Raw genomic sequence first — 27,657 nt, forward strand, 5'->3', positions numbered from 1 at the left:
AAACAGAATCACATTTAACCGAAAACGTAGGAGGACATCACATTAAATACAAACCTATAATCGAATATCTCCTCTTCAATATCATATCTTTTTGATTACAACCAATTCATTTTCTTGCAGAGAAAGAAACAATCAATTCTAGATTTATAAAAAATCTAAATATATAACTATCTCACTGGTTTCCCATTATTTGCGAACGATATGGAGAAATTTTGGGAACAAATTATATTCTTCCATAAAATCACAAGATTTTGTCTTCCGCCCCACTTAAAGTATATTCCATTGATTAGGGCTTCACATTTACATTATATATACATAACCTTGCATAAGTGTTCAATAACCTAAACCACTACTAAACTAATATTTTGATCGTTGCTTATAGTTTATCATGTCAGAGAACAAGAGTCTTACTTTGATAAACGGATTGAGGCCTTTTAAAAGTAAATGGCGTCTACAAGTGAAAGTTATTCGCTCATGGAAACAAACCCCTCCCTATGCCGATGAAACACTAGAATTCGTGTTAGCTGATCAGACTGTAAGTTCTACTTAAACCTATATTTAGATGATCCGTTTAAGCTTTAAGTTTCTAATCATTTAAATTTGTTTACAGGGTGTTAAAATCCATGCAACATGTCCGCGAGCACACATGTTTCGGACCCAACGTAACCTTCCGTTGGGAGAGTGGCGTGTGATTGAAAACTTTAAGATATCCGGAGTGGGTAAAGGAAAATATCGACCAAACAAGTCATCAATATAAGATGACTATCACCAGTGAAACGGTTTTCACCGGATCCGACCACCAAGATGATAACCCTTTCTTGACTTTAGCCAATTACAAAAACATTTTAAACGGAAAGGAAAATTCAAACGTTCTCATTGGTATATTTATTTGTTCTGTTTTATTTTATATTATACGAGCTTCTTATAATATATTTTTCATCTCACACTTTACTCTGTTTAATGAAACTTAGACATACTTGGCCATCCCTATGACGTGGGTGCAGTCCAAATCGTTCAAGTGAACCATGAGGACCGAAAGCGAATTCAGTTTCGTATGAGAGACATCAGGTAAGATGTATAATGATTATAATTTGTATTGGTCATAGTTTAACAATTTTATAAGTGTATAATATAAATTTATCATTTCATACGTAGCGGTAACAATTTGGCATGTTGTCTTTGGGGATCCTATGCTGAGCAAATCGAAAACAGTGTCCAAGAATTGGATCCGTCAAACACTGTTTGGTTGTTAAGATTTGCCAAAATCGGCGAGTTTCTAGGTAACGATTATTTAAAAGCTATTTTAAAAAAATCTCCTAATATGCTCCAATTGTTACCTATGTTAGGTGAAATTCAAATTACCAATGCATTTGATGCATCGTTGTTGGACCTGAACCCAACAATGGCTGAGGCTGTCGATTTCAAAAGAAGGTAACATTTTCTCAATTAATATTTTTATTTACTATTTTTATAATAGAGATTGTGGTTAGCTATAAAATAAATACTTATATCATTTTCAGGATAGAAGAAAATTCTATTGCTCTTCCTATTACTGACAAGAAGCATGACAAAAGAGAAATCATACCACATGCCGATGATTGGGATGATGTTGGGATTTCAATGATCTCCGAAATCTCTGAAATCTCTGAGGTTGGTATATGCCGATTGTTTGCTGCATATGCTATGATTGATATAAACTTAAATACATCTCTATTATAATTTAAACAGATTATAAATTGTCATGCTATTGTTTTTTTATAATGTAGCTCGACCAGACCAAGATCGTATGTTCAGTTAAGGCGATCGATACAGACTGGGCTTGGTACTATTTTGGATGTACCAGATGCAAACATGGTGTTACAAGGCTCTCCGGAAAGGGTAGTAAAAGTGACAAACCCTTATTCCGTTGCCCAGGGAAGTGTCGTGCCAATGTTTCCAATGTTGAACCAAGGTATATTTTTCAATCTTTTTAACTAGAGTCTCGCCAAATTAAGTTTTTAGTCTGTAACCTAATTTATCTATAATATTCCAGATTCAAACTCCATTTGATTGTTGAGGATGATACTGGAACATGTAAGCTTCTGTTGCTTAATTCTGTTGCTAAATCCATCGTTGGGTCAGAAGCTGTTGATCTATGGGATGGTTCTTATGAGGAGGCAAGTAAAACTTTTTCTAATAGTTTATTTCCCATATTAGAAATAATTTCTGCTTTTATATTTTTAACTTATCACTGATATAAAAAAATTTAAAGATTGAAGATCCAGAGATATTACCACAACCTATTCGAGATTTAGTTGGAAAATCTTTCTGTTTTGGAATAACTACTTCATCAGATGGAGCAGATATCTTCAAGGTTACACAGGTCTGGTCAGGTGATATCATTGAGAAAATTGAATCTCAATCCGAGCCGCTGACTCAGATTGAAGGTGGTTCATCCTGTTTGTCATCTGGAGGGGTAATATAAATTGATACTCTGAATGCTTTTGTTATCGAATATAATCTTTGATTTACTAAGTATTTTGTGTGTTTTTCAAATGTAATAGGTTTTGTTGATCAAAGAAAACACTGAACCATCATCGGATTGTTCAACTCCTCTCTCTAAAAGAAAAGAAAATGATGCAGATCTACCAGACCTGACTTCTACTTCAAAGAAGATTTGCCTAAACCAAATCAAGCTGGAGAAGACTAAGACGGATTAGAGTGATTTGTTCAGCATATCTGCATCGTTTCCTTGCATGTTTTGTTCAATTATTGAATTTGCTTTTGTTTTGAATTTTAGCTGGCTTTGGTTTTTAAACAGGAATTGGTTATGTTTTGATTTTAGTTATTGAACTATTTCGTTTTATTTTCTCACATCGTTTGAAATTATCAATAACATAAAAGAAAAACCAAAACAGATGTATAAGGGCAAATTTTATGTTATCTTTCTAAACAAACAAACTAGCATACAAAATCCAGTACGATAGTAAATCATGTTTATTTATAACTAAGATCTTAAGAATACAAGTGCATCTTACATAATGTAAACCAAACATTCTATAATTTTCCATATATACATGTTGCGATGACATGTTACTAAAGTACAAACAATATACATAATGACTTTAATATATAGTACCTCATTCACGAATTGGAATATTAATCACACATGTTTCATATTTCCAATTATATGATACACATTATCTCTAAGAATTAAATGTTTCCAAATAACAGCTATTACCAAATATTGGCAATTGGCTATTAATTTATTCATTTACCATATCGATATATTCTTCAGAACTGTATCCTTTAATGTAGGTTCGTTGTTAACGCACAATTACACAAAGTTAAAGGAAATATCACGATGAAGAAACACTTTCAACTCTTTTGACAAATTGTGACACTCAGAACATTGAAACTAGCTTCAAATCACAATGAAAAGAAAACGGGGGGATGGTTATGGAAATGATAATGAGAACGTGACTCCTAATGCGCACAAGATTCAAACGGCTAATCGGATTAGGGAAAACAGGAATGATAATCGCACTACTAACTTATCAAGTGCTTCTGTTCCTGTGAGATCGATTTTTAGGAGGGTTCTTCATGAGATTGGTTCCTCACCAGGTTCAATATCCTCATTCAATCAAGCGTATCAACAGACAACCATGTCACCACAAACACCAAACCATATACCAGTTCGTCTATTTGGTAAGACAAATGTTTTATAAACTAATATAACACGTATACTCCCTATATTGATGACATTCTTAAAAGAAAGTTCCTTATTTTTTCAATGTTAGGTGTTGATTTGATGTCCAATCGAAACACTAATACACCAATGAGCAGGAGTTGTCTGACATCTTTACATTGTGAGTTGAAAGGAATTGAAGAATTAAAACTAAAATCACTTTGCGGTAGATCAACATTGATTAATCATAGGGCCTTTGAATTATTTCAGTTATGCCAAACTCAAGTCTTACGTCAGCTCAGACCACACATTCAAAGAGACACAAAGACACGCCAATTTCTGTGTTGAATGACATAACCAATATTTCGCATTCTCTAGCTAATACAGAACATGGTTCATCATCAGGAAAGTCTCTTAATCCTACACAAGATAAGGCAACCGTTGAAGGTAATTGGAAGCTATCTGTTACTAAGGAAACTCTTTCTTATATTTTAATTTAATTCAACACAATTATTTATTAGTTCTGTACCAATGATTTCAAATATCTTGTAGGAATCTGTGATGGAGAAGATGAACTTGATTTTGACTGTAGTTCTCAAGAAAGTACAGACTCTGAAAATATGGGTCTTGATACTGATGGATTCGATCTAGATTCTCATGCTACACCGGCAACAGACCCTTACCGACCAGAACCGTTTTGTATGGAAAAAATTTTGAAACGATGCCAACAAGCGAAATCAAAGTCAACCACGACATTTGCTAAAAGGAAGGAAGAAGGTAGTCTGAAAGATAATATTTTGAACAAGCTAAATTTAAAGTATAAGTTTCTCTGATTATACAAGAATATATAATTGTTTTAATTAATGTGTAAGTTTACAACATATAGGATATCTTGATGAAGGTGATCCTAAACACAAATGTTGTCATTGTGGTGCTATTATGTGGTATGGAGAACGCCTAAACAAGCGTAAGAATACTACGAAGCCTCAATTTGCCCTATGTTGCTTGCAAGGTCAAGTTAAACTACCATTACTAAGGGAACCACCGATTGTTTTGAAGAGGCTGATGGAAGGAGATGATAAATTAAGTAAGCATTTCCAGAAAAATATGAGACCTTACAACATGGTGTTCTCCTTTACTTCACTTGGAGGAAAAGTTGAAAGATCAGTCCAAAAGGGTGTAGGACCTTCTATGTTTCAACTACAAGGTGAAAACTATCACCTGATGGGAAGCTTACAACCTAACGAGGGAAAAGATGCCAAGTTCGGCCAACTATATATAGTTGATACTGAAAATGAAGTTAATAATAGAGCAAACTGCTTGAGGTATATTCAATTAATTTTTCGTGTGCTTTGCATAAGTTTGTATCTTCTTATTTTTTTTGGGTATTCTAACATTTGCTCTATTAATTACAGCTCAGGGAAAGGGACTTTCAAAACTCAGAAGAAAGATAAGCTGAAACCAGAAATTATTGACCTTTTGATCAAGATGCTAGATGAGGTCAATCCTTATGTAAAGCAGTTCAGATCAGCTAAAGATCGTTTTCAGACTGATCCAGAAGAGGCATTTCATATGAGGATTGTTAGCGAGCGTTCAAAAGATGGAAGGACATATAATACTCCCACTGCATCAGAAGTTGCTGCGCTAATACCTGGAGATTTTAATCTTGATATGGCTAACAGAGATATTGTCCTTGAGCAAAAAACAGGAAAGCTAAAGAGGATAAGCGAAATTCATGCCTCATATCTTGCACTTCAGTATCCTCTATTGTTTACATATGGAGAAGATGGATTCAGGTTGGGTATTAAGAAAGGTGTTACAGTAGCTTCGAAGAAGCTTAAGAAGCCTAATATCAGCATGAGACAGTTCTTTGCTTTCCGACTGCATGAACGTGATAATGAATCACACAGTCTTTTACATGGTAGGCGACTTTTTCAGCAATTCCTGGTCGATGCCTACACTACTATTGAGTCTAATCGTCTACGCTATCTTAAGTTCAATCAGTCTACTTTAAGATCAGATAGTTATGATTCAATAAAAGAATCTGAACATGCTGGAAAGAGTGATTTGCATGACCAAGGCACGGAGTTCACATTGCCGGCATCTTTCACTGGAAGTCCTAGGTATATGAAGAACAATTACTTGGATGCTATGACCATATGCAAGCATTTTGGATTTCCAGATCTCTTCATCACTTTTACTTGCAATCCTAAATGGCCTGAGATCACAAGGTTTGTTAAGCAGAGGAAGCTAAATGTTGAGGACAGGCCAGACATAGTTTGTAGGATCTTCAAAATTAAACTTGATTCATTAATGCAAGATCTAACAAAGAAAAACCTTCTTGGCAAGACAGTGGCGTGTAAGTTGTTTTTGACCCATGATTATTTTGAAGATTAATCATGTTCTAAGTTAATCTTTTCTTTTGTTATTTTTGTTTCAGCTATGTATACTATCGAGTTCCAGAAACGAGGCCTACCACACGCCCATATCCTCCTGTTCTTGCATCCTACAAGCAAGCTTCCCAACACAGACGATATAGACAAGCTCATATCTGCAGAAATTCCTAATAAGGAAGAAGAACCAGAACTCTACGAAGTGATTAAAGATATGATGATTCATGGACCATGTGGAGCTGCTAATAAGAATTCCCCATGCATGGAAAATGGATTGTGCTCAAAGTTATACCCTAAATCATTTTCTGAGAAGACAACCATTAATAAAGAAGGATTTCCGATATATAGGAGAAGGGAGCAATCTGATTGTTTTGTCGAGAAACATGGGGTCAAATGTGATAATCGATTTGTCATTCCTTACAACAGGAGACTATCTCTTCGCTATCGAGCTCACATTAATGTGGAATGGTGCAACCAAGCTGGTTCTATTAAGTACTTATTTAAGTACATCAACAAAGGACAAGATCGTGTTACAGTGGCTGTTGAGCCTCCTGCTCATATTGTTGACAGTATGTTGGCAAATGGCGATTTGAACATACAAGGAAATGTTCAACCAGACGTGGAAGGAAATGTGAAAGATAGCAGCGTCGAGAAGAAGAAAAATGAAATAAAAGATTTTTTCGATTGCAGGTACATCATTATGCTTTTTTATTTTACAAAATTTGTGGCTTGCTTCACTGCTTAATAATGTAGTTAATTTTTTTTCTTCTAGATATGTTTCGGCTTGTGAAGGATCATGGAGAATCTTCAAATTTCCTATTCACTATCGGTCTGTATCAGTGGAGAAGCTTAGTTTCCATCTACCCGGAAAACAGCAAATTTTCTTCAAAGGAAAAGATAAAATGGAAGTTGTTGTCAGCCGTAAGCTCATTGAGAATACAATGTTCTTGGCATGGTTTGAGCTTAATAAAGTGGATCCTCTTGCGAGAACTCTTACATATGCCCAGATACCAAACTTCTTTACCTATGACAAGAAGCAGAAGAAGTGGAAAAGGAGAAAAAGAGGTTTCAGTATAGGAAGGATTAACTATGCTCCAAGGATCCAGGAAGATGCTTATTTTTTGCGTGTGTTGCTGAACATTGTTAAAGGTCCTACAAGTTATGATGACATTAAAACTTATGAAGGAGTTCTTTATCCTGGATACAAGGAAGCATGTTCTGCTCGAGGGTTATTAGACGATGATCAAGAGTACATTGAAGATATTTTACGGAGAAGTTACTACTGCTCAGGAGGTGAATTGCGACAGATTTTTGTAATAATGCTGATCAATAAGAGTTTATCCAGTCCAGAAGTTGTATGGGAGAGTACATGGGAGCACCTTTCTGAAGATATTGAGTATAACCGAAGAATATTTTTCAATAGACCAGGTTAGCATGTAATGAATTGAAATATTTTTTTAATATATGTATCTACCTTTTTACATGTCGTCTAACCTCATTTTTGTCATTTTAGGACTATTGTTAAGTGACGAGGACAAAAAGAAATTTGCTCTACAAGAGATTGACAGTCTTTTGAGGCGTAATGGCACTTCTCTAGCTACATTTACTTCTATGCCAAAGCTGCCAAAGACAAGTAGACATGATTCGAATGTGTTGATACTAGATGAGCGCAACTATTCACGAGAAGAATTATTAGAAACTCTTGAAAGAGATATTCAGAAGATGACTACTGAGCAAAAGAAAATATATGATGAGATCCTTACTGCTGTGAATGAGGAGAAAGGTGGAATGTTTTTTGTTTATGGGTTTGGTGGAACAGGAAAAACATTTCTATGGAAATTACTTTCTGCAGCTATAAGATGTCGGGGAGATATAGTTTTGAATGTTGCATCAAGTGGAATTGCGTCATTGTTGTTGCAAGGAGGTAGGACTGCCCATTCAAGATTTGGAATTCCACTAAATCCTGATGAATTTTCGTCATGTACAATGTCTCCTGGATCGGATCAGGCAAATTTAGTGAAAGAGTCTTCACTCATCATATGGGATGAAGCACCAATGATGAGCAAGCATTGTTTTGAAGCTTTGGATCGTAGTTTGTCTGATATTATTGGAAAGGATAGCAATAACCCATTTGGTGGGAAGGTCGTGGTATTTGGAGGTGATTTTAGGCAAGTTCTCCCTGTTATAAATGGAGGAGGTAGAGCTGAAATTGTGTTGGCAGCACTGAATTCATCATACCTTTGGGAACACTGCAGAGTTCTACAACTGACAAAGAACATGCGATTGTTATCTGGTTCTTTAGCGCCAGAGGAGGCAGAGGATCTTAAAGAGTTTTCAGAGTGGATATTGAGTATTGGTGATGGTAAAGTTAATGAACCGAATGATGGGGAAGCAGAGATCGAAATTCCTTCTGAATTCTTGATTCTAGACTCAGCTGAACCTATTGAAGCAATCAGCAAAGCTGTCTATGGTGATATTCATTCATTACAAGTGAACCAAGATCCTAAGTTTTTTCAACAAAGAGCAATCCTGTGTCCAACTAATGAAGACGTCAATATGATTAACGAGTATATGTTGGATAAGCTTGAAGGTGAATTCCATTTTTTTTTCTTAATATTTCGGTGGACATTTTAAACTATAAACTAACTTTTGGACTCCAAAATTGCAGGTGAAGAAAAGATCTATCTAAGTGCAGATAGTATTGATCCTTCCGATACAAGTTCGGTAAATAATGAAGCATTGGGGCCTGATTTTCTGAATACAATTAAGGTTTCTGGTTTGCCAAACCATAGTCTGCGACTCAAGATCGGTTGTCCTGTTATGGTTCTACGAAACATTGATCCCACTGGAGGGTTAATGAATGGAACTAGACTTCAGATCACCGAACTTATGGATTTTATGATTGGCGCTAGGATAATAACTGGAGAAAAGGTTGGGAAAATTGTTTACATTCCGAGATTGTTGATTCAACCATCAGACACCAGGTTACCTTTTAAGATGCGCAGAAGACAATTGCCTATAGCTGTGGCTTTTGCAATGACAATAAATAAAAGTCAAGGGCAATCACTATCCGAAGTTGGTCTCTTTCTACCAAGACCTGTGTTTTCACATGGACAGCTATACGTCGCAGTTTCCAGAGTCACATCAAAGAAAGGATTGAAAATTTTGATTGTAGACAAAGATGGTAAACCTCAGCGGAAAACAATGAATGTTGTTTTCAAAGAAGTTTTCAACAACCTATAAGTGAGAGGAGCCTGACGAGGTATGTAATTTAACTTACATCCACTAAGGCTATTTGTTTTCGACATTAACATACTAATATTTTGTAGGGAATCAAGTTCTATTTCGTGATGTAATCAGAGTATGCTGGCTACCGTGACATCTTAAAAAGGTTGAAGATTTTTAAGGTGCGGTGGAGTCATGACTCAGTGTCAAACTTTGAACGTGGATTCACATTTCATATTCTTGAATCTATGACTTTACTTTTCTTTCAGTTGTCTTTGGAATCGTGTGATGCTTTCTATATACTATCGCTTCTCATTTACTTTTATGCTAAGATTTTATGGGAATTTTTTTTTCTAAACAAATAAAACAGTCAATCAACTAATACGTCATAAAAAAACACACTTCAATCAACAATCATCAAATAAACTCCGGGTTCATCTCCTAACTACCAGTTTCAGTTCGAAGCCTAATTACTATTATTTTATTGAAGCTATTACAAAAATTTACTTACTTGGTTACGTATTGCATAATGTTATGTCTCCCCTCCAATGTCTTTCATGTGAATTAAGCTCTGCCTCTAAAGATTCAACTGCACAAACTACATGAGAATTGTATACATTAATAACTTCAAGTTGATATTAATCTAGAACCTAAACAGTTACTCAAGTTTTAGTCAAGTCAATAAAGCTATAGTGACAGACTTATCTATGGATTCCAAGGATTTGGTTGGACTTTACCTCATTTCCATCATTATACCTCCGTCTACTTTGGTTAACCAAGGAAATTAACAAAAAAACACATTAGTTAACAGTTGATAGTTTACAAATATTGAATATGAGAATCTCATTATTTGAATTCTAATGTTTCTTGCATTGTATAATAACTTATCTTGAATAATGGTCAGATGTATTATTGAGATCAGTCCCTTGCAGAATCACAAGTATTATTGACGTTTATGGCACTCCAATCTGACAAGGAGATCAATTCTGAAAAGCAAAAAATAAATGTTTGTTCTGCATATTTGTGTTTTTTTAAAATTCAGATTAATGTCAATAGAACACAACGAAAACGTGAGATGACTAACCTTTTAATTGGCTTATTACCTTCATATCAGTTTGTCAAAGAGATCCGAAAACTTCAAGTCAACATCCATGTAACTAATTTGAACCCTGTTTCAGCAACTGGATATAAAGTTTCAGTTGTAAAAAAGGCCCATGTTTTAACCGTACCTGATCACCTTGATCCTATCTTTTATATATGATTATAGATCGGCCAAATCAAAAGTTCGATCTGCACTTACAGTTTATATATAGAAGAATAAGATTTGATGAAAGTACCCAATCAGAGCTAAAACAGCGAAAGTCAAAAACCATGGAAATAGAAAAGTTGAATTAGGGCTACAGATATTCACCTTCCACTACCTATTTTGACGGCAGAAAAATGTCTTCAGATTGAGCATCAAAGACAAGCCTCAGATTGAACATCGAAGAAGATAAGATATTTTTTAATTTTTGACGACATAACTTAAACAAAATAAACATAAAGACAATTTTTTTTTGGTTATCTTTCCCGGAAAAAAAACGGTTACCAAATGGGCTTCTTTTTTTTTTACAGCACATGGGTTTTTTAAATAAGGCCCCTTTTAACATAATTGGTTATGGACATTTAATTTTCATCTTTATCTCAAAACAAAAAAAAAATTTATTATTAATAAAACATCTAAAATTATTTACATAAATCAACTGTTTTTATATGTTACATTATTCATATAAGTTTAAAAAATCATTGTATTTTCTTTAAATATGCATTAATAATTTACAATCTTATATGCCATACGGAGCCATTATATAATTTCTTCATATTTTACATTCATAACCATTATTTTAATATATTGTATACAATTCCCTAATTACATGTATATATTCAATTTGTTTATATGATATCGAATATTCGTCATAAATCAATCGTTTAACACCCACAAAAAAATAATTTACTTAGTGAATATAATATATTAAATATTACAAATACATTATTTAGTTAAATTAAATCATCAAAAACCGTAAATTCAAACCCGCGCTGGCGCGCGGGTCAGGATCTAGTGTTTTTTTTTATTATATAAGTTTCATGTTAACAACCCCAAAGTAGATAGATAGACTTGAACTTGATCAGATCAATTGTCTTAATCTCGGGACTATCGGGTCATTAATTTAAACCCGAGTCCAAGTTGGGTTAAACCCGAAACTAAAGAAAGGCCCGCGCATAGCGCGAATTAACAAACTTCATCTTCATCATCTTTTTCTCTTCTCCAATTCGCCGCTCCAGTCTCCTTCCCACAGTGTAAATTTCGCGCCTTTATGGCGTCATCTTCTTCCACCAGCTCTCTCTATCTCCACTCTCTCCCGAAGGTAACTCTACTAGTAAACCCACTTTCTCAATTAGTTTTTGCCTCTGATTCAATCTTGTTTCCTTTGGAACTTGAAAGGCTTCTTCCAGGTTGGGCCAATGGAAGAATGGGTGTCTGGGTGGGTCCGTTTCAAACCACCGGTTGTTTGCTTCTCCGGGGGTGTTTCTTCAGAAAAGGCCGAGACTTTTGGCGATCAGAGCTTCATCAGAGGGAGGCTCGAGGCGTAGGGTTTACAAGGAGTCACAGGCAGCTACTGGGTTTCCTAACGCTAAAGTTCAGCAGATTGCTTCTTCCGTCTTGCCCGTTGGCTCATTCGTTGTCGTCACTTTCGGTAACGCATATAAAGTTTTGATTTTTTTTTTAACGGCTGAGGCATCTACTAAATTGTTTTGTTCAGCTGACAGTTTTGTGGAAAGTGGTTGAGAAGTTCATGTCCCCAAAGTCTTCTTCTCCTGGAGAAGGGAAAGCTTCTACGCAGGGAGTGAAATGGTCGATCGGTGCTGGTACTAATCTGTTACAAGGGTTTGCTGCAAAGGTTGATAGGGAAGCCAAGCAGAGGCTTAATGAGTTCGCTAAAGAACTCAGAGCGTTCAGAAGTGTTGACATGTCAGGTCTGCATTGACTTGTTTTTTTTAAAGAGATATGGTTGGTACTAGATGTAGCTCACCTTTGAGTGTTATGTTGCAGGATGCAACTTTGGAGATGAAGGATTATTCTTTCTAGCTGAAAGCCTTGGGTATAATCAGGTTATTGATCTCTCTCTCTCTCTTTCACTCTACCAACTTTATTATGTTGATTGAGTAATCATACCAATGTGGTGTTTCAGACTTTAGAGGAAGTCAGTTTTTCTGCAAATGGAATTACAGCTGCAGGAGTTAAAGCCTTTGATGGTGTTCTTCAGTCAAATATTATGTTGAAGGTTCTCAACCTCTCTGGAAACCCCATTGGTGATGAAGGAGTTAAGGTTAGTGTAAATACTAGCATTAAGCTTCGAAAAATAACACAGAGCTTAGCTTAGTCTCCAGGTTTTACATTTCTTTCTGTGATATGGTTTCCCCTTTTATCTTGTAATGACAGACTTTATGTGCTACATTGATGGAAAATTCTAGCATCGAGAAACTTCAGCTAAACAGTACTGATTTAGGAGACGAGGTTTGTCTAAGCAGTATATGATCTTCAAGCTCTTTATTTAGCCACAATAGTTTTAATTGGTTTCATGCTCTTAAGGACTTGCAATGTTCTTGCGCAGGGGGCGAAAGAACTTGCAGAGTTGTTGAAGAGAAACTCAACCTTGAGGGTTATTGAGCTAAACAATAACATGATTGACTATTCTGTAAGTTTTTTTTTTCTTTTTCTATTCATGTGCTTTCTATATCGCTAAATTAAGCATCTTGGTTTATGAATTGAATCTGGTGTGTGTTCTTCTCCCCTTTCCTTTTGAAATGGAGGGTAGGGATTCACAAGTCTTGCTGGTGCTCTTCTTGAGAATAATACAATACGACATTTACATCTCAAGTGAGTTTAGGATCGTAGATGGATGTTTTCTTAGTCTCATGTTATTTATTTATTTTGTTGATTTATGGATAATCTGTTTAGTGGAAACTATGGTGGTGCTTTGGGTGCCAATGCTTTAGCTAAAGGACTTGAGGGTAACAAGTCTTTACGGGTACACATACTCCTCATGTCTCTTTCTATGTATACCATTTCGATGTTAGGAGAACCATTTAATAGTTAAATGTGTTATCTTTGCCAGCTAAGAGTTAATCCGTTTAAGCTCTTGACCATTCTACTCTGCAGGAACTTCATTTGCATGGAAACTCAATCGGAGATGAAGGGATTCGCGCTTTGATGGCTGGTCTATCTTCCCACAAAGGTTTTTTTTTCAGCTATTTCAATAGAACACTCTTCATACGTCCAAGATTAACTATTTCTTACATCTACTTGTGTGCAGGGAAACTGGCTCTGCTTGACCTCGGTAACAACTCCATCACCGCAAAAGGTGCCTTCTACGTAGCAGAGTACATCAAGAGAAGCAAGAGCTTGGTTTGGTTGAACCTGTACATGAATGATATAGGCGATGAGGTATACGATTACACATCCAATCTATATACCCGGTTGTCTATATTAATGATTTTTTAATGGGTTCAGGGAGCTGAAAAGGTTGCAGATGCTCTGAAGCAAAACCGTTCAATTGCAACCATTGACATTGTGAGAAGTGACATCTTCTTCTCCAGTCTCTCTCTAAGTATTATGCTGTGACTGTTAACGTAATTTTTATAAAATAGGGTGGAAATAACATCCATGCAGAGGGAGTTAATGCTATAGCTCAAGCTCTGAAAGATAATTCAATTATTACGACGGTCAGTGCCAAAAAGATCTTTCTCATCTTGGTTTCCTTGTTGACTTATAACTTGGAAGATGATGACATTGCTAGTTTCATTATTTCCTCAGTTAGAGGTTGGTTATAATCCCATAGGACCCGACGGAGCAAAAGCATTATCCGAAATTCTCAAGTTCCATGGAAATATAAAGACGCTCAAGCTTGGTTGGTGCCAGGTAAAGCCTCTGCCCGTAACTCTTTATCTTTGAAATAAATGATCCTTCACAATTGTTTATCATTGTTGGCTTTCATTTATATGTGGTGCAGATAGCGTCTAAGGGTGCTGAGTACGTTGCAGACATGCTGAGATATAACAACACGATCTCGGTTTTGGACTTGCGGGCAAATGGACTTCGAGATGAGGTAAATGCAAACATATTTATATTCAACTTGTTTTGCGTATATTGATGCGTTATTATTGTTGTCAGGGCGCTTCTTGCTTAGCTCGGAGCTTAAAAGTAGTTAATGAAGCTCTGACATCAGTGGACTTAGGCTTCAATGAAATACGGGTAAAAGATTCAACTACTTTGAGTCATATTAAACATTGTAAAGCCGAACGATCTTACTATTCTGTTTTGTGTGAAAGGATGATGGAGCATTCGCCATTGCTCAAGCTCTAAAGGCTAATGAAGATGTCACGGTTACATCTATAAACCTGGGGAACAACTTCATCACCAAGTTTGGACAGGTAAAAGAACATATATATATCTCCTTGTTAAAAGATTCTGGTTGCTGAGCCTTTTTGTTTTTTTTATTTAAATCCAGAGTGCTCTCACGGACGCTAGAGACCATGTTCTTGAGATGACTGAAAAGGAAGTAGAGATTTACTTCTAGAGAGACAGAGACATTGAAGTGAAGATTTGTCCCTCTTGTAGTTTTGCACCATTAGTCGTTGTTACATTCTTTATGAGGTGTTGAATTGTTCTTTTGTTGGATTCAGTTTTTATTTCAAAGAAGCGTTTCATGGAAGTCCGACCAATTTACTGGTTAAGAAAACTAATTGATCTAGAGTTTTAATCTGGTTTTCTCCGGTTCTGAGTTGGTTTCTGGTTATAAGGTCGGTTTTGCTATAGATGATTACACGTGTCATGGGAGGAGATAGTAAGTGGGGGAAGTAAAAGTCCCACATCGGAAAAACGGAGAGAATACGGCTTCTTTATATATGTCTAGAAAACATCAGTGGGCACGACCTTACTTGAACAGGATCTGTTCTATAGGAAGTACTTCTGTATCCTTGATTTCTAAGGAGACAGGCCCGATAACCTGGTTGATGATTCATGTCCGTGCGATCTGAGTGTGATTAACGGCTACGACACTCCTCGGAGTGTCCGCGCTGTAGAGGATCGCTACCTAGCCTGGTCTTGACCTCGCTAGGGTGGTCGCACGGTTGTCTGACAGGCTCCTTTTTTATTTTCCCTTCTTCTCCTCATATTTTTAATTCCTTTCATTTTCACCCCTAAACTCTCTGCTTATCATTTTTTTTTGCTTTCTTATTTAACCCTCTACTTTTTAATATCTTTCATTTTCACCCCAAACTTTTGCTTATAATTTTTTTTTGCTTTCTTATTTAACCCTCTACTTTTTAATATCTTTCATTTTCACCCCAAAGTTTTGCTTATATTTTTTTTTTTGCTTTCATAATTTAACCCTCTACTTTTTTCACTACTCAAATGAAACCTCCGCTTAAACCCTCAGCTTGCAGAGATAAAAAGATAAGGTTGAGAGAGTGAAGCGAAAGTGTGCTAATGGCTTCTTCAGACGTAGCTCTTCTCTCTTCTAGGATTCAATTTCGTTCATCCTCGTCCATCCGTTATGCTCTTCCAACAATCTTCAATCTCTCTTCACCAGCTGCGAGTTCGTGCGCAACCAAATCGACCCAGTTTCTTAAACGGCGTTTGAGAGCCAAATCGACGAACTTTTCTCTTTCTTCGTTGCCTCGGAGACGGTTCGTATGCAGAGCTGCGGAGTACAAGTTCCCGGATCCAATACCCGAATTCGCCGAAGCTGTGAGCTCATTTAACTTCTTCTTCTTCCCTTCATACTCAACTCTGATGGATTGTGTTATACATGACTGAATGTAATCGATGGGTGGTGATACAGGAGACTAAGAAGTTCAGGGACCATATGGCAAAGAAACTATCAAAGAGGGATCTTTTTGAAGACTCTGTTGATGAGATTGTCGGAGTCTGCACTGAGGTACCTGACAATGTTCTCTCTTTCACCCACTTGTCTATTTGAAATTATCTTGAATTGTTGTGTTTGGAACTCAAAATGGTGTCTTTTTTTTTTAAGTCTCAGCTTATGATTTTTCTTGGCATGTTTACTTACTGGGTAAATGGCAATAATTCAAAATCGCCTTTGTTTGTTTGTTTCTGAACTTGAATCTAATCGTTTTTAGAGTCAACTGAATATGCGTGGTTAGGAAATGGTCTTTTGCAATGATGTTGTATGATTCTACTACATCTCCTTTCGTGTTTAGGTTTGTGAGTGTGCAGTATCTTCCAGAAACATATGAAACTCTAGGGGGAGTGTTTTCTTTGTCTATATTGAAGAGGGTTATGTGACTCTATTTAGAATGAGGAGCGGTTTTGACTTTAAACCTATCTAGAAAGTTCATAAACAAAAAGTTAGAATGGTTTTCACTTTACCAATTAGCACCTCGGATCCAAACCTTTGCAAGACGGTCTGGTCCTGGTGAGAGATATAAAATGTAATAAGTTTTGTTCTGTGTTATTGGTTTCTAAGACTGTTATATTTCTTATCAAACTCTTTGAGCATTTTGTTTTGCGCCAATGTGCAGATCTTCGAGACGTTCTTGCGGAGCGAGTATGGAGGACCTGGAACACTCTTGGTCGTACCCTTCATCGACATGGCTGATACTCTCAATGAACGGGAACTGCCTGGAGGTCCACAAGCCGCTCGTGCAGCTATCAAATGGGCTCAGGATCATGTAGACAAAGATTGGAAGGAATGGACCGGCACTGATTAGTAGCACCTGAACCTCAAATCATCAAAATATAGTTCAGTACTCATGTATTGTCTTTGTAAAACTGAATTTTGCAGATTTCAGAATTTTATTAGTTCTCTTCTTATATAAAATCCTTGGTCTCATCATTTGTTTCCCAAGGTGATCAGTGTGTGGTTGAGTAGATTCTTCCGATGTACCAAATAAGAATTGAAGATACCTAAGATCTGTTAGTTATAATTATAATGATTCAAGATTAATATGCTCATGTTGTTAAGCAAAGCTAGTTATATTTGTTCCAAAAGCCAAACACTATAACGGTTGGGACAGCCAGGACGAATTGGCACGAAATAATTCTGTTCCCATGATACTTCCAAGTAGCTCAACACTATAACTATTATTGACTTTTCCTCTGAATAATTGGTTCGTGACTTCGTGTTATTATATAGTTTTCCTCTAAATGAATAGGAGTGGCAAATAACATACAGAAAGAAAACGAATCAATAGTTGATGAACGGTTGACTTTTTTTAAAAAATGGGTCCAGAATGCAACCGGCCATTGTTCCCAAGTATAATAACAACTCACAATTGACAACCCATGACTGATAAATTGAAGACTACCTGAACATATCCATATTTAAAGCATCTTCACTCTCAGGTAATAAGATTCCAAAACTAAATACTATCACCATCAATCATTAAATTAGAAAATGAAGTCGACGAAACTTCCCACATATAGGCAATCATTCGAATTTGTAACGGGTAATGCCAAAACTAATGAGTAATGATAATCTTTGCGTAGAGGACTACGAACAATAACGTCTTCTACAATTCAAAGAAGGGTAGAAAACATACATCTAACTTGCACATTTACCTTGAGAAAAGAGTAAACAATGGTCAATGGAGATGGAGCAGAAAACTTATATATAAATACTGTATTAATGTAACGTTATAATTTTCATATCAATTCCATACGAGTTATCAGATAAGATGGCATCGGTTACCGTAAACATAAGATTAATTAATCTTTAATACCGAATTATATAAAATAGGTTATGAAAAATTGAACGAGGAAATATCCCAACTCCTCCTTACCCTTACACATGGGTCGTACCAATTGTCGGCAGCCTCCATGCACGTAACTTCATGATCACGTGGATCCTCATACACTCCACGACCACGTGTCGACCTCTCAGTCCATATAAACCGATCTACGAAGCAACCTGTTCCTCGTTTACGATGGATCTCACGTGGCACATTGTCAGTGGTCAGGGTTTCCAAGATAAACACCCAATAATGAATAGCCACGCGTCTAAATAGTTGACACACTTGCCAACTGATTATATATTTTCGCCTACTTTCTCGATCTTAAAGTCGAAACAAACACAAACATCCAGAAACACAAAATTTGAATCACAAGTCATATAAGAGATATGATCCACTCTAAAACCGGGTTTAGTCGCCGGATCCTGACATTCCCAGCTGTGCAACCATGCAAATCAATCTCCGTAACCACGCTACTCGACTCGCTGATCCAACTCGCCGGCGACATCCTCACGTTCAAGCAGAAACACTTCTCCACCAACAAACGAAGCTTCCAAAAAACCATCAGGCAGATCCAAAACCTAGCTATCGTCTTGGAAGAGATCCGGATCCGAGTCGGGTCTCCAAGACGCTACTTTCCCGGCGTCTCGAGCCTCTCGGAAATCCACGTCATCTTCCAGAAACTCAAGTTCCTTCTAGAAGACTGCACGAGAGACGGAGCTAGAGTATGTATGTTGATGAGCTCAGATCAAGTCTCGGATCATCTCCAGGTCCTGACTCTATCCATTTCCACTAGCCTCAGCTCGTTTCCTGTCTCGTTCGTTGACTTACCGAGCGAAGTCAACGAGTTGATCGACCTAGTGGTGCAACAAGCCCGTAAACACGTAGTCCGACCCGACTCGGACGATAAAAAGGTTATAGATTCCGTTAATCAAGTACTTGCTCTGTTCGAGAATAGAGTCAGCCCTGATCCGGATGAAATAAACCGGATCTTGGATCACGTAGGGATTCGAACATGGGGAGATTGCGTTAAAGAAGTAAACTTTCTCGGAGAAGAGATAGAAGCGGAGCGGTTAGAGAATAAGAAGAAGAATAATAATAGTAACAACGCTAGAGTCGAGCTTCTCAGCAGCTTAATGGGGTTCATATGCTATTGCAGATGCGTGATACTGAACAAGAGAGATCATCATCTTCATCGTGATGAAAGCGAGTTGCGTGTTCATGAAGATTTGTTTCGAGGAATAAAAGTTGAGGATCTTCTCTGCCCGATTTCTCTAGAGATCATGACGGATCCTGTGGTCATAGAAACAGGGCACACGTACGATCGGAGCTCCATCACGAAATGGTTCGGATCCGGGAACATCACGTGCCCCAAAACCGGAAAGATCCTGACCAGTACCGAGTTGGTTAACAACGTTTCCGTGAGCCACGTGATCCAAAAGCACTGCAGAGCAAACGGCGTCGTTTTGGCGATCAATAGTCGAAAAAGAAAAAGTCACGGTGACGTGGCGCCAGATAGTTTAGCCGCGAAAGGAGCAGGAAGACTCATCGCGAGGTTTCTCACTTCAGAGCTGATAACAAACGGGGATGAAGAGACGGTTTACAGAGCTCTAAGAGAGATTCGCGTTCTGACCAAGACAGGTAGTTTTAATAGATCTTGTCTGGTCGAAGCTGGCTGCGTGAGTCCGCTTATAAACCTTCTGGCTTCAGAAGACTCGAGGATTCAAGAAAACGCAATGGCTGCGCTATTGAATCTCTCTAAACACGCCGCCGGGAAAGGTGAGATCGCAGGAGAAGGGTTGGGGCTCATCGTGGAGATTCTCAACGAAGGAGATAAAACAGAGACGAGGCTATACGCTGCTTCTGCTCTGTTTTATCTCTCTTCCGTCGAAGACTACAGCTTACTCATCGGTGAAAACGCAGACGCGATTCCTGGACTGATGAGGATCGTTACAGGGGACGAGTTCGGCGACTCGGCGAAACGCAACGCGTTGCTCGCGGTTATGGGTTTGCTGATGCAACCCGAAAACCACTGGCGCGTCCTCGCCGCCGGAGCTGTTCCGGCTCTTCTCGATCTGCTGAGAGACGAGGAAACGGGAGGTGAGCTCACGGCGGATTGTTTAGCGACGCTGGCGAAGTTGGCGGAGTATCCCGACGGGACGATTGGTGTGATCCGTCGCGGCGGGTTGAAACTCGCGGTGAAGATTTTGTCTTCTTCTGAAGCTTCGCCGGCGGTGAAACAGCACTGTGTTGGTTTGGTTCTGAACCTGTGTCTTAACGCGGGGAACGACGTCGTTGGGGTTCTTGTGAAGGACTCGGTGGTGATGGGGTCGCTTTACACGGTGATAAGTAACGGCGAATATGGGGGAAGCAAAAAGGCTAGTGCGCTTATCAGAATGATTCATGAGTACCAGGAGAGGAAAACCGGTTCAGTTGAACCGAGTTTTCAAAGAGGACGGTTCATCCACGCATGGTGATTTTGGTATATAGCCCTTGAGTATTTGAAAGGGTTTTTTACCAAAAGAAATAATCAATTACTTAGATTAAGGGGGTTGAAATTATTTATTCTTTCTTTCATAAAGGGGTTAAGTATATATAAGCTCAGGTGTGTTTAAAAAATCCAAAGAGCATGAGCTTCTGGTTTTTTGAAGGAGAAGCCGTGTCCATAATGTAATTATTATATTTTACTGGAAATAAAACGAATTTTCAAACAACAACTATTTCACTGAAGTGAAACAAATTGGAGGAGAATTGCTCGAATTATCACCAAATTTATTCAATTTAAATTTATCAATTAACATATTAAAACTGAAATCAAATAAAAAGATTGTAGAGGATATTAAAGATATAATTAGGTGCTTGTTTGTGAATTCACGGATATAAATATTATATGAAAATATATATTGTGGATACAATCTCATAAATTTTGAATAATAATTAAAAACATTAAAAATATGATTTTTTAATTTCAAATAGTTTGAAAATCAGTCATAAAACTTCTGTAAATTTGATGTAAAAATAACTAAAGAATATTTAGTAATAACAAATGTTTGTGTAATTATATATGTAATTATCACATTAACTTCACCAACACATATTATGCATATTTTTCTGCCTCTTCTTATTTTTCTAATTATCATTTCGTTCTTTTTATTATATTTTGCTAATGTTTTCCTAATTTTTTACATATTTTTTACCAGATATTTATTTTTCTCTTTAAATTGTAATACAAAAATACAATCAATAAACCAAAAATTCATCTTAGAATTCTTTTTAATCATAACATTACCTTATTCACTATATTATTTGATTTAAATGTAAATTTTTTAAAAAAAATCAAAGTTCTCAAATCTGTCCAATTTTCAAAGCTTAATTATTTATAAAATATATACATACATTATACTAGATTAATAATTTTTGTAGATACGAATATATTTTGAGCTAGGGTTCATGTGCTATGGAAAGAGCAAAGCACCCGTAGACATGAAGAGCAGCCGCAAACTGCAAGTGTCATCACCAAGTTTGTAGATAAAACAATCAGACTCAAGTTACTCTCGGTAAAGGGACTGGGACACAAGTATCTTGAAGAGAGTTTGATCACTTGGTTTGAAACCAGAAAGACGCCATCATGAAGAAACAACATGTTTCCATAGAACCTAGAGTATAGTTAATCTCCTACAAAACAAAACAGAAACACTAGATGTACAAAGTTTTGATTGAATAAAATTTTACATTCATTCAAAATAAATAAATAAATAATAATTAATTATAAATTATTACCATTAATTATTATTTGTCATTTAGGTTATTTGGCAAATGACAATGAGTACCTTTAGACTTATTTTTTATTTTAGATCTAATTAAAATAATTATAAATTATAAAAGTTTTGTCCATTATATTATTTAATTTATAAATATAAAAAATAATTGGTCAAACGTTAGTATTTTTTATATAATTTCAACAATTAGTTCCATAAATCATTATTTATAAAATATTGTAGATTATTTGACAAGTGATATTACTTGGTTCTAAATTTATTTTTTATTTTAAATGTAAACTAAAATAAATAAAATTAAATTTATCGACCAAGCAAATCTTAATAATTTCTTAAGACTTCACGAATGATCTCCATCTACGCTAAAATCACTTAAGTGACTTTTCGTTTAACAGGAGAATTTTATCTTTTATAATATTTTATAAACTCAGATAAATCATTTAAAATTAAGATAAATTAATTTTGTAAGCCATGATAAATAATTTTATAATTTTTTATAAATGAATTATAAGATATATATGTACATGATAAAACATTAATAATTATTATAATTCTTATAATGTTTTATATAATAATATGAAATCATTATATCGATTTTTATAAATTATGTTCTACTAATAATTTTATGTAGTATATTACTATAAAAAGAATTAATCAAACATTATTACACTTTCTATAATTTTGACAATTAATTACCATAAATGTTTATTTGTAATATCATTTAGACTATTTGGTGAGTGATATTAACTAGTTTTAGACTTATCTTTTATTTTAGATTTAATAAAAAAAATTAAAATTAAATATTATTCAACCAATCAAATTATAATAATTTTTAAAAAACTTTTTCTATGATTGACACATACACATAAATAAAAGTTAATTAAGTTGTTTTTCATTTAATATATAGTAGTACATTTGGGCTTTTTTTTTGCGCCAATTGTTTCTTTGTGTGTTGAGTTAAAAAGCCCATACTTTTTGTTTCTGTTTTTCTCAATATTTTCTTTAGCACACGGAACGTTTGAGAATCGAACTATCAAACAAAAGAACAGAGCTTCTCTCTCTTCTTCGTTCTCTCTCTCGTATCCTTCACGAAGAAGAGATCGAGATGATGCTCTGTTTCTATCGCCGGTTCCTGTCGGCGACTCTGACTCCGGTATACGTCGGTCTTTCTGACGAGTATAGCCGGCTCTGACTCTGGTGGCTCGCGGTCTTCATGACGGAGCTATCCGGCTTTTGGCTCCGCGTCGTGCTCTTCTCGATGGCGACGGCGGCTTCTCACCGGGGTTCTCCCGGTTTCGTTGATCGACGTTTCGAGTTCTTATCGGTTCAATCGCCTCTCTTTCCTTAGCCTCGGTTCTCTCTTCCTCTTCTCCTCGCGAGCCGCTTCATCTTCGAGCTTCTTCTTATCATTAAAGATGTCTGATTCTCAAGCAGGAAGATCGATGGTGGTGGGATCGATTGTAGGCGATTTGATTTTCTTGGAAACTTAGATCCGGTGTGTGACTTGATCGCCGTGAAGATTGCTCCTTCGTGTGCGGTTCTTCATCGGCTTAGCTCTGTCGACGGCGGAGTTTCCGTCGAGTCTCCTCCTCTATCGCCGGTGGAAGGTGGCTAGTCCTCTCCTTGACGCGTGTCTCAAGACGCCGGGCGTCGTTACACGTGGTGGGATGAGCAAGCGTCTTCCTCAACGGGATCCATCTTGGGCTTTAGGCCCGTGTTTTCTGTTTGCCCGTTGTTTGGGCCTTTGTCTGTTTGTGTTGGGCTTGGTCCAGTTGGACCATGACCCATTAATAAAATTTGAGTGAAAAAAAAAAAAAAAAAAGAATCGAACTATCCAACTATATAGAGTGATCTCTAAAACGTAACCCGGTAGATTCCGACCGAAAACAAGGGTTTTTTTTTTTCTTAACTAGATGAAGAGATGAAGAGGCAAAAAGTAATCGAGTTAGATCGTGTCGAGACGCCGACGAAGAGCTTCAACATAGATTGGGACAATGTTTTGGTCGACGAGGGAGTCCCCGACTTGGAGATCGTCGACAAAACCCCGCCGCCGCACGAGCCTACTTTCTCCGGCGACGATTCCGCCGTCTGCGTGAAATCCCTCAAGGAGAGCGAGCTCGACGATTATCTTAAGCGTCAGAGGTCGCTTCTCGCTTCTTTCGCCGACAAGTTACCGGACAAGGGCGAGAGAATCCGTTCCAGAATCGGAAGGCTCGAGTACGAGAAGCAGCGACGGTTGCTCCGCCGCGCCAAGTCGGTTCGTCCTTTGGTTTGTGTTCAAAAAAAAAAAAGAAACCTTTTTGAATGTCCGTGTTTGTGTTCTGTCTTTTATGTCTAAAGTTTGTCACTTTCACTGGTTTTGTTAGGATACGGACGAATGTCAGATCCTAAAAAGCTCAGGTATTTTATTTTTTTTTGTCCATGCTAATGTTTGTTGAAGAGTGCTTAAAGTTTAAAGTTCTTAAAGATGTGTGTAAGAAAGCGAATACAGCTACAGGATCGAAAGAGGCGTCTCGGTCAACATTCGTTTCTCATTTTAGTGTTAATCTCAAAGTATGATGCTTTTTTTTTTTCATTCCCTCTTGTTGTTTTTCAAGTTGCTGCTTCTCGGCTTGATAATCCTTTTGTTTAACAGGTGGAGGCTCGACCACTGAAACTGTTTAGTGAAGATTTGGGACGCGAAAGCTGGAAAGGAAAGGCTGGTGGAGAGACGGCAACAAAGCAAAGCAATGGGTGGCGGTCGTTGCCGAGACTAGGAAAGTCTCGGATCGGTGAAACAAACTTTTATTCTGGATTTAAGGATCCAAAAGGGAAGCGAGAACACGATGAAGCTTCTGTAAGTAGAAAAAGAAAGACAAAGGAGACTTCCCCTTATTTGCTCGTTGATGATGATGATGAAGACGAAGACGTTGTTGGCTATGATACTCCTAGGTTCCTATCTTTTCTCTATGCCGCTGCTTCATAGAGAGTTTAGTGTGTTGATGTATATTTACTTTTTTCTCTCATAGGGAGTTGAGCTGTAAAGCATCTCTATCACAGAGGTCAAGCTGCAGGAAGGTAACTCATCTTATTCCATACATTTTCTACATTATTAATGTAAACTGAGCTTAGCAACTTATTTAACTTTTTTTTTTGCTATAGAAATCAGATGATAAAGTAATTAATTTGGATGAAGAGGAACCTGAGTCTCCAGTGGTAGTAGAGGAAGCACTTGAACTTCCTGAAGGGTAAAAAAGAGTTGTTTCTGTTTTGCCTTTCATCAAGTGACTGTGATTCTTAATTGGAAGTAACTTAGTTTTAGTGAAAATCTGCAGGTTACCGGGAGATATTTGCTACCCATTAAGGTTAGTGTAAAAGCTTTCATGTAGTAGTTGGTGTAGGTTTACTTACTGACATTGTTATTTTTTTGGTCACTATCAAGGGATGACCCAGACCTTGTTCAAGTGTCTCTTGATGATCTTAAATGCCTTTCACCTCGAGAATGTCTTACATCTCCAGTTATAAATTTCTACATCAGGTGACTTTTGAGTGACAGACTTGACATATATAACTTATCTGTTATTGCTTTTATGTGATTATTCTACCTTGTGTTTTGCCTAGGTTCTTGCAGCACCAGGTTTTCTCAGCGAATCAGACAGCTGCTGATTGCCATTTCTTTAACACATTTTTTTACAAGAAGCTCACAGAAGCTGTTTCATACAAGGTGGGTTTCTGTTGTCCTCAAGTTTCATTGTTTGACCAGAATAGATGGTTGAGTCTAAATATTTTATGTTCAACTGTGACAAGGAGAATCTGATGATACTACTTCTTTGAATCTTGTGATATATTTCTTTTCTGGCTACTCATGCGGTCTCTTTGTTTTGTCTTTTCAATGTAAGTAGGGTAACGACAAGGAAGCATCTTTTGTGAGGTTGAGACGGTGGTGGAAAGGTTTTGATCTATTCCGTAAATCATATATATTTATACCAATTCATGAGGAGTAAGTATTTTCCTGAACTGTTGTCTATTGATACTTCCATGATTGCATCTTTAAGGCATGATAATCGATAATTTATTATGCATAAAGTGCTATTTTAGATCAGAGTTATGGCTTATCTCAGTGTGTTCTTTGATTGCGTAATAATTTGTTCTCTTACATGTTCCAGTCTCCACTGGAGCTTGGTGATCATTTGCATCCCAGACAAGGAGGACGAATCGGGTTTGACTATACTCCACTTGGATTCGTTGGGACTTCATCCAACAAGATCAATTTTTAATAACGTCAAAAGGTGAGAGACTAGAGAAATCATTGCATACAGTTTCTCAGTGTTAAGACTATCTTCACTAAGATTCTTTTATCTCACATTTGTGGTTTTGATTTAGGTTTCTGATTGAGGAATGGAGTTACCTGAATCAAGATGCTTCTCTACCGGATTTACCAATCTCAGAAAAGATATGGAGAGACCTTCCAGATAGGATCAACGAAGCTGAAGTGAAGGCTAGTCTAAGTTACTAATTATATGGAGTATTTCTTAGAAGACAAATTGTAGTAATATGGCATTTCACTTTTCATTCAACAGGTTCCGCAGCAAAAGAATGATTTCGACTGTGGTCTGTTTGTGCTCTTGTTTATACAACGGTTCATCGAAGATGCTCCTAAGAGGTTGAAACTGCAGGATCTGGGAATGGTGCGTTTCTTTTTTCTATTATCTCTATTCTTCCTCTCTTATAAACACTGTTGGTAACACTAGTTGGTGTCTTGTTTTCCAACTCCAGATTCACAAGAAGTGGTTTGAACCCAAAGAAGCCTCCGCTTTGAGGATCAGAATCTGGAACAAACTCATTGAGCTATTCCTTGAGAGTAATCAAACAGTTTAAAGCTGTACATAGAACAGAGTCCCTGATTTATGCCAAAACATTCTCATTTATCAGTGATTTCTCAAGTATGGCTTTCATCACACAGTTGTAAAAAAATAAGAAGAGTGCATCAATCTTAACTGAATCACCCACAATAAAAATAAATAAGAATAAACCAAAAGCAATTTATAATCAACACGCAACCCACTCTCACAAGTAACTTTATTGCTTCATTATTCGTTTAAGTAGGTGATCTAGTTCGTTTTTGGGGATGGTGCGTCTCTCTCTCTCTTTTATTATATATAACTAGATTTTTTAACAAGATATTATATGTATTTCTCAATTCTAAAAAATAATGTATAATTTATATTATATTATTTAAAAAATATAAAATATGACTACATAACATAAATATATTTTTTAAATTTTTTTGTGGAAATCATTATGTTGTTTATTGTTGTTGATTCACATATTTTAGATATTTGTGTAGATGTAACTTCAGTAAATAATATATTATTATATTATAAGAAAAATAAAATATTTACTTTTTAAACAAAACTTGATATTTGTGATAGATGAATAACTATATTTTTATATCAGTAAATAATATATATTTATTATATAAATAAGAAAAATAAAATTATTTACTTTTTAAACAAACTTGTCTCATGTTGGGGACTCGGTTATAGACATATCATATACGATAAGACATTTTTACAGTTATCAATCTTCTTAACATTGAAAAACAAATCTACATATCAAAACAATCTCTCATTACGATCTATTTGTGGAATAATACTCTGAAGAAATTGAATTTAGGCATCAAAAAGGACTGAAAATGTATGTGCATATATGTTATCTAAGTCTGCTTCACAAAGTACTATTCATAGTTCATATATCATTAATGTCCATCCTATTTTTTTGTCCACCATTTCTTAAACATCTTGAAATAACTGATGCTAATTAA

At 36.5% G+C, this 27,657-nt stretch overlaps 5 protein-coding genes, 1 long non-coding RNA gene and 1 other non-coding gene across 19 annotated transcripts; 6 read left to right on the forward strand and 1 right to left on the reverse strand.

Moving 5' to 3' along the window:
* Nucleotides 1–13: 13 nt before the first annotated feature.
* Nucleotides 14–11,214, reverse strand: LOC103871828. 7 transcript variants are annotated; one of them, XR_633594.3, is made up of 6 exons: nt 10,697–11,214; nt 10,515–10,575; nt 10,389–10,454; nt 10,023–10,271; nt 9,797–9,883; nt 14–1,681 (listed from the first exon to the last, which is right to left on the reverse strand). It is a non-coding gene; the product is annotated as an uncharacterized LOC103871828 (long non-coding RNA). The 7 variants fall into 7 exon arrangements; XR_633592.3 differs by lacking the exon at nt 14–1,681 and adding an exon at nt 7,356–7,443; XR_633591.3 differs by lacking the exon at nt 14–1,681 and adding an exon at nt 7,594–7,680.
* LOC103871829 lies at nt 3,746–9,679 on the forward strand. The gene is made up of 5 exons (XM_033273988.1): nt 3,746–6,026; nt 6,108–6,750; nt 6,806–7,488; nt 7,574–8,650; nt 8,729–9,679. Exons 1-5 carry the CDS (start codon nt 4,607–4,609, stop codon nt 9,301–9,303), a joined length of 4,398 nt encoding a protein of 1,465 aa, XP_033129879.1. The 5' UTR covers nt 3,746–4,606; the 3' UTR covers nt 9,304–9,679.
* A 220-nt stretch (nt 11,215–11,434) lies between the features above and the next one.
* LOC103871830 (NLR family CARD domain-containing protein 3) lies at nt 11,435–15,092 on the forward strand. 2 transcript variants are annotated; one of them, XM_009150132.3, is made up of 18 exons: nt 11,435–11,690; nt 11,768–12,020; nt 12,094–12,300; nt 12,377–12,435; nt 12,516–12,653; nt 12,767–12,841; nt 12,939–13,022; nt 13,143–13,204; nt 13,286–13,355; nt 13,487–13,562; nt 13,641–13,771; nt 13,838–13,897; nt 13,975–14,049; nt 14,141–14,245; nt 14,337–14,432; nt 14,498–14,578; nt 14,656–14,757; nt 14,835–15,092. In XM_009150132.3, exons 1-18 carry the CDS (start codon nt 11,640–11,642, stop codon nt 14,901–14,903), a joined length of 1,794 nt encoding a protein of 597 aa, XP_009148380.1. In that variant the 5' UTR covers nt 11,435–11,639; the 3' UTR covers nt 14,904–15,092. The 2 variants fall into 2 exon arrangements, with proteins under 2 accessions (XP_009148380.1, XP_033129873.1); XM_033273982.1 differs by having other exon boundaries at nt 11,444–11,690; nt 12,087–12,300; nt 14,835–15,086.
* Nucleotides 15,093–15,254: 162 nt separating this feature from the next.
* LOC117126348 lies at nt 15,255–15,470 on the forward strand. The gene has a single exon (XR_004448920.1). It is a non-coding gene; the product is annotated as a small nucleolar RNA U3 (small nucleolar RNA).
* A 239-nt stretch (nt 15,471–15,709) lies between these two features.
* LOC103871831 (protein PLASTID REDOX INSENSITIVE 2, chloroplastic) lies at nt 15,710–17,294 on the forward strand. Its single transcript, XM_009150135.3, has 3 exons — nt 15,710–16,075; nt 16,170–16,265; nt 16,870–17,294. The coding sequence occupies exons 1-3, from the start codon at nt 15,815–15,817 to the stop codon at nt 17,056–17,058; spliced, it is 546 nt and encodes a 181-aa protein (XP_009148383.1). The 5' UTR covers nt 15,710–15,814; the 3' UTR covers nt 17,059–17,294.
* A 945-nt stretch (nt 17,295–18,239) lies between these two features.
* On the forward strand, nt 18,240–20,798 carry LOC103871832 (U-box domain-containing protein 18). Its single transcript, XM_009150136.3, has one exon. It carries the CDS (start codon nt 18,468–18,470, stop codon nt 20,553–20,555), a length of 2,088 nt encoding a protein of 695 aa, XP_009148384.1. The 5' UTR covers nt 18,240–18,467; the 3' UTR covers nt 20,556–20,798.
* A 2,888-nt stretch (nt 20,799–23,686) lies between these two features.
* LOC103871833 (ubiquitin-like-specific protease 1C) lies at nt 23,687–26,838 on the forward strand. Of its 6 annotated transcripts, none has more exons than XM_009150137.3 (14): nt 23,687–24,123; nt 24,221–24,254; nt 24,322–24,407; nt 24,490–24,785; nt 24,863–24,911; nt 24,996–25,081; nt 25,169–25,198; nt 25,276–25,371; nt 25,455–25,557; nt 25,736–25,833; nt 26,000–26,122; nt 26,217–26,331; nt 26,414–26,521; nt 26,610–26,838. In XM_009150137.3, exons 1-14 carry the CDS (start codon nt 23,776–23,778, stop codon nt 26,709–26,711), a joined length of 1,674 nt encoding a protein of 557 aa, XP_009148385.1. In that variant the 5' UTR covers nt 23,687–23,775; the 3' UTR covers nt 26,712–26,838. The 6 variants fall into 6 exon arrangements, with proteins under 6 accessions (XP_009148385.1, XP_009148387.1, XP_009148388.1 ...); XM_009150139.3 differs by having other exon boundaries at nt 24,346–24,407; XM_009150140.3 differs by having other exon boundaries at nt 24,352–24,407.
* Nucleotides 26,839–27,657: the final 819 nt, after the last annotated feature.

This window comes from Brassica rapa, chromosome A06 (assembly GCF_000309985.2).
Source record: "Brassica rapa cultivar Chiifu-401-42 chromosome A06, CAAS_Brap_v3.01, whole genome shotgun sequence".
Taxonomy (NCBI): Eukaryota; Viridiplantae; Streptophyta; class Magnoliopsida; order Brassicales; family Brassicaceae; genus Brassica; species Brassica rapa.

Bases quoted from the DNA above. Each gene is read 5' to 3' on its own strand.
- LOC103871829 (XM_033273988.1), top strand. From the start codon at position 4,607: ATGTGGTATGGAGAACGCCTAAACAAGCGTAAGAATACTACGAAGCCT. The intron at 6,027-6,107 runs GTAAGTTGTTTT...TTTTTGTTTCAG, and splicing joins TCTTGGCAAGACAGTGGCGT to CTATGTATACTATCGAGTTC. The intron at 7,489-7,573 runs GTTAGCATGTAA...TTGTCATTTTAG, and splicing joins AATATTTTTCAATAGACCAG to GACTATTGTTAAGTGACGAG.
- LOC103871830 (XM_009150132.3), top strand. From the start codon at position 11,640: ATGGCGTCATCTTCTTCCACCAGCTCTCTCTATCTCCACTCTCTCCCG. The intron at 11,691-11,767 runs GTAACTCTACTA...GGAACTTGAAAG, and splicing joins ATCTCCACTCTCTCCCGAAG to GCTTCTTCCAGGTTGGGCCA. The intron at 12,436-12,515 runs GTTATTGATCTC...GTGGTGTTTCAG, and splicing joins AAAGCCTTGGGTATAATCAG to ACTTTAGAGGAAGTCAGTTT.
- LOC103871831 (XM_009150135.3), top strand. From the start codon at position 15,815: ATGGCTTCTTCAGACGTAGCTCTTCTCTCTTCTAGGATTCAATTTCGT. The intron at 16,076-16,169 runs GTGAGCTCATTT...GTGGTGATACAG, and splicing joins TACCCGAATTCGCCGAAGCT to GAGACTAAGAAGTTCAGGGA. The intron at 16,266-16,869 runs GTACCTGACAAT...GCCAATGTGCAG, and splicing joins TTGTCGGAGTCTGCACTGAG to ATCTTCGAGACGTTCTTGCG.
- LOC103871832 (XM_009150136.3), top strand. From the start codon at position 18,468: ATGATCCACTCTAAAACCGGGTTTAGTCGCCGGATCCTGACATTCCCA.
- LOC103871833 (XM_009150137.3), top strand. From the start codon at position 23,776: ATGAAGAGGCAAAAAGTAATCGAGTTAGATCGTGTCGAGACGCCGACG. The intron at 24,408-24,489 runs GTATGATGCTTT...TTTGTTTAACAG, and splicing joins ATTTTAGTGTTAATCTCAAA to GTGGAGGCTCGACCACTGAA. The intron at 26,332-26,413 runs GCTAGTCTAAGT...TTCATTCAACAG, and splicing joins TCAACGAAGCTGAAGTGAAG to GTTCCGCAGCAAAAGAATGA.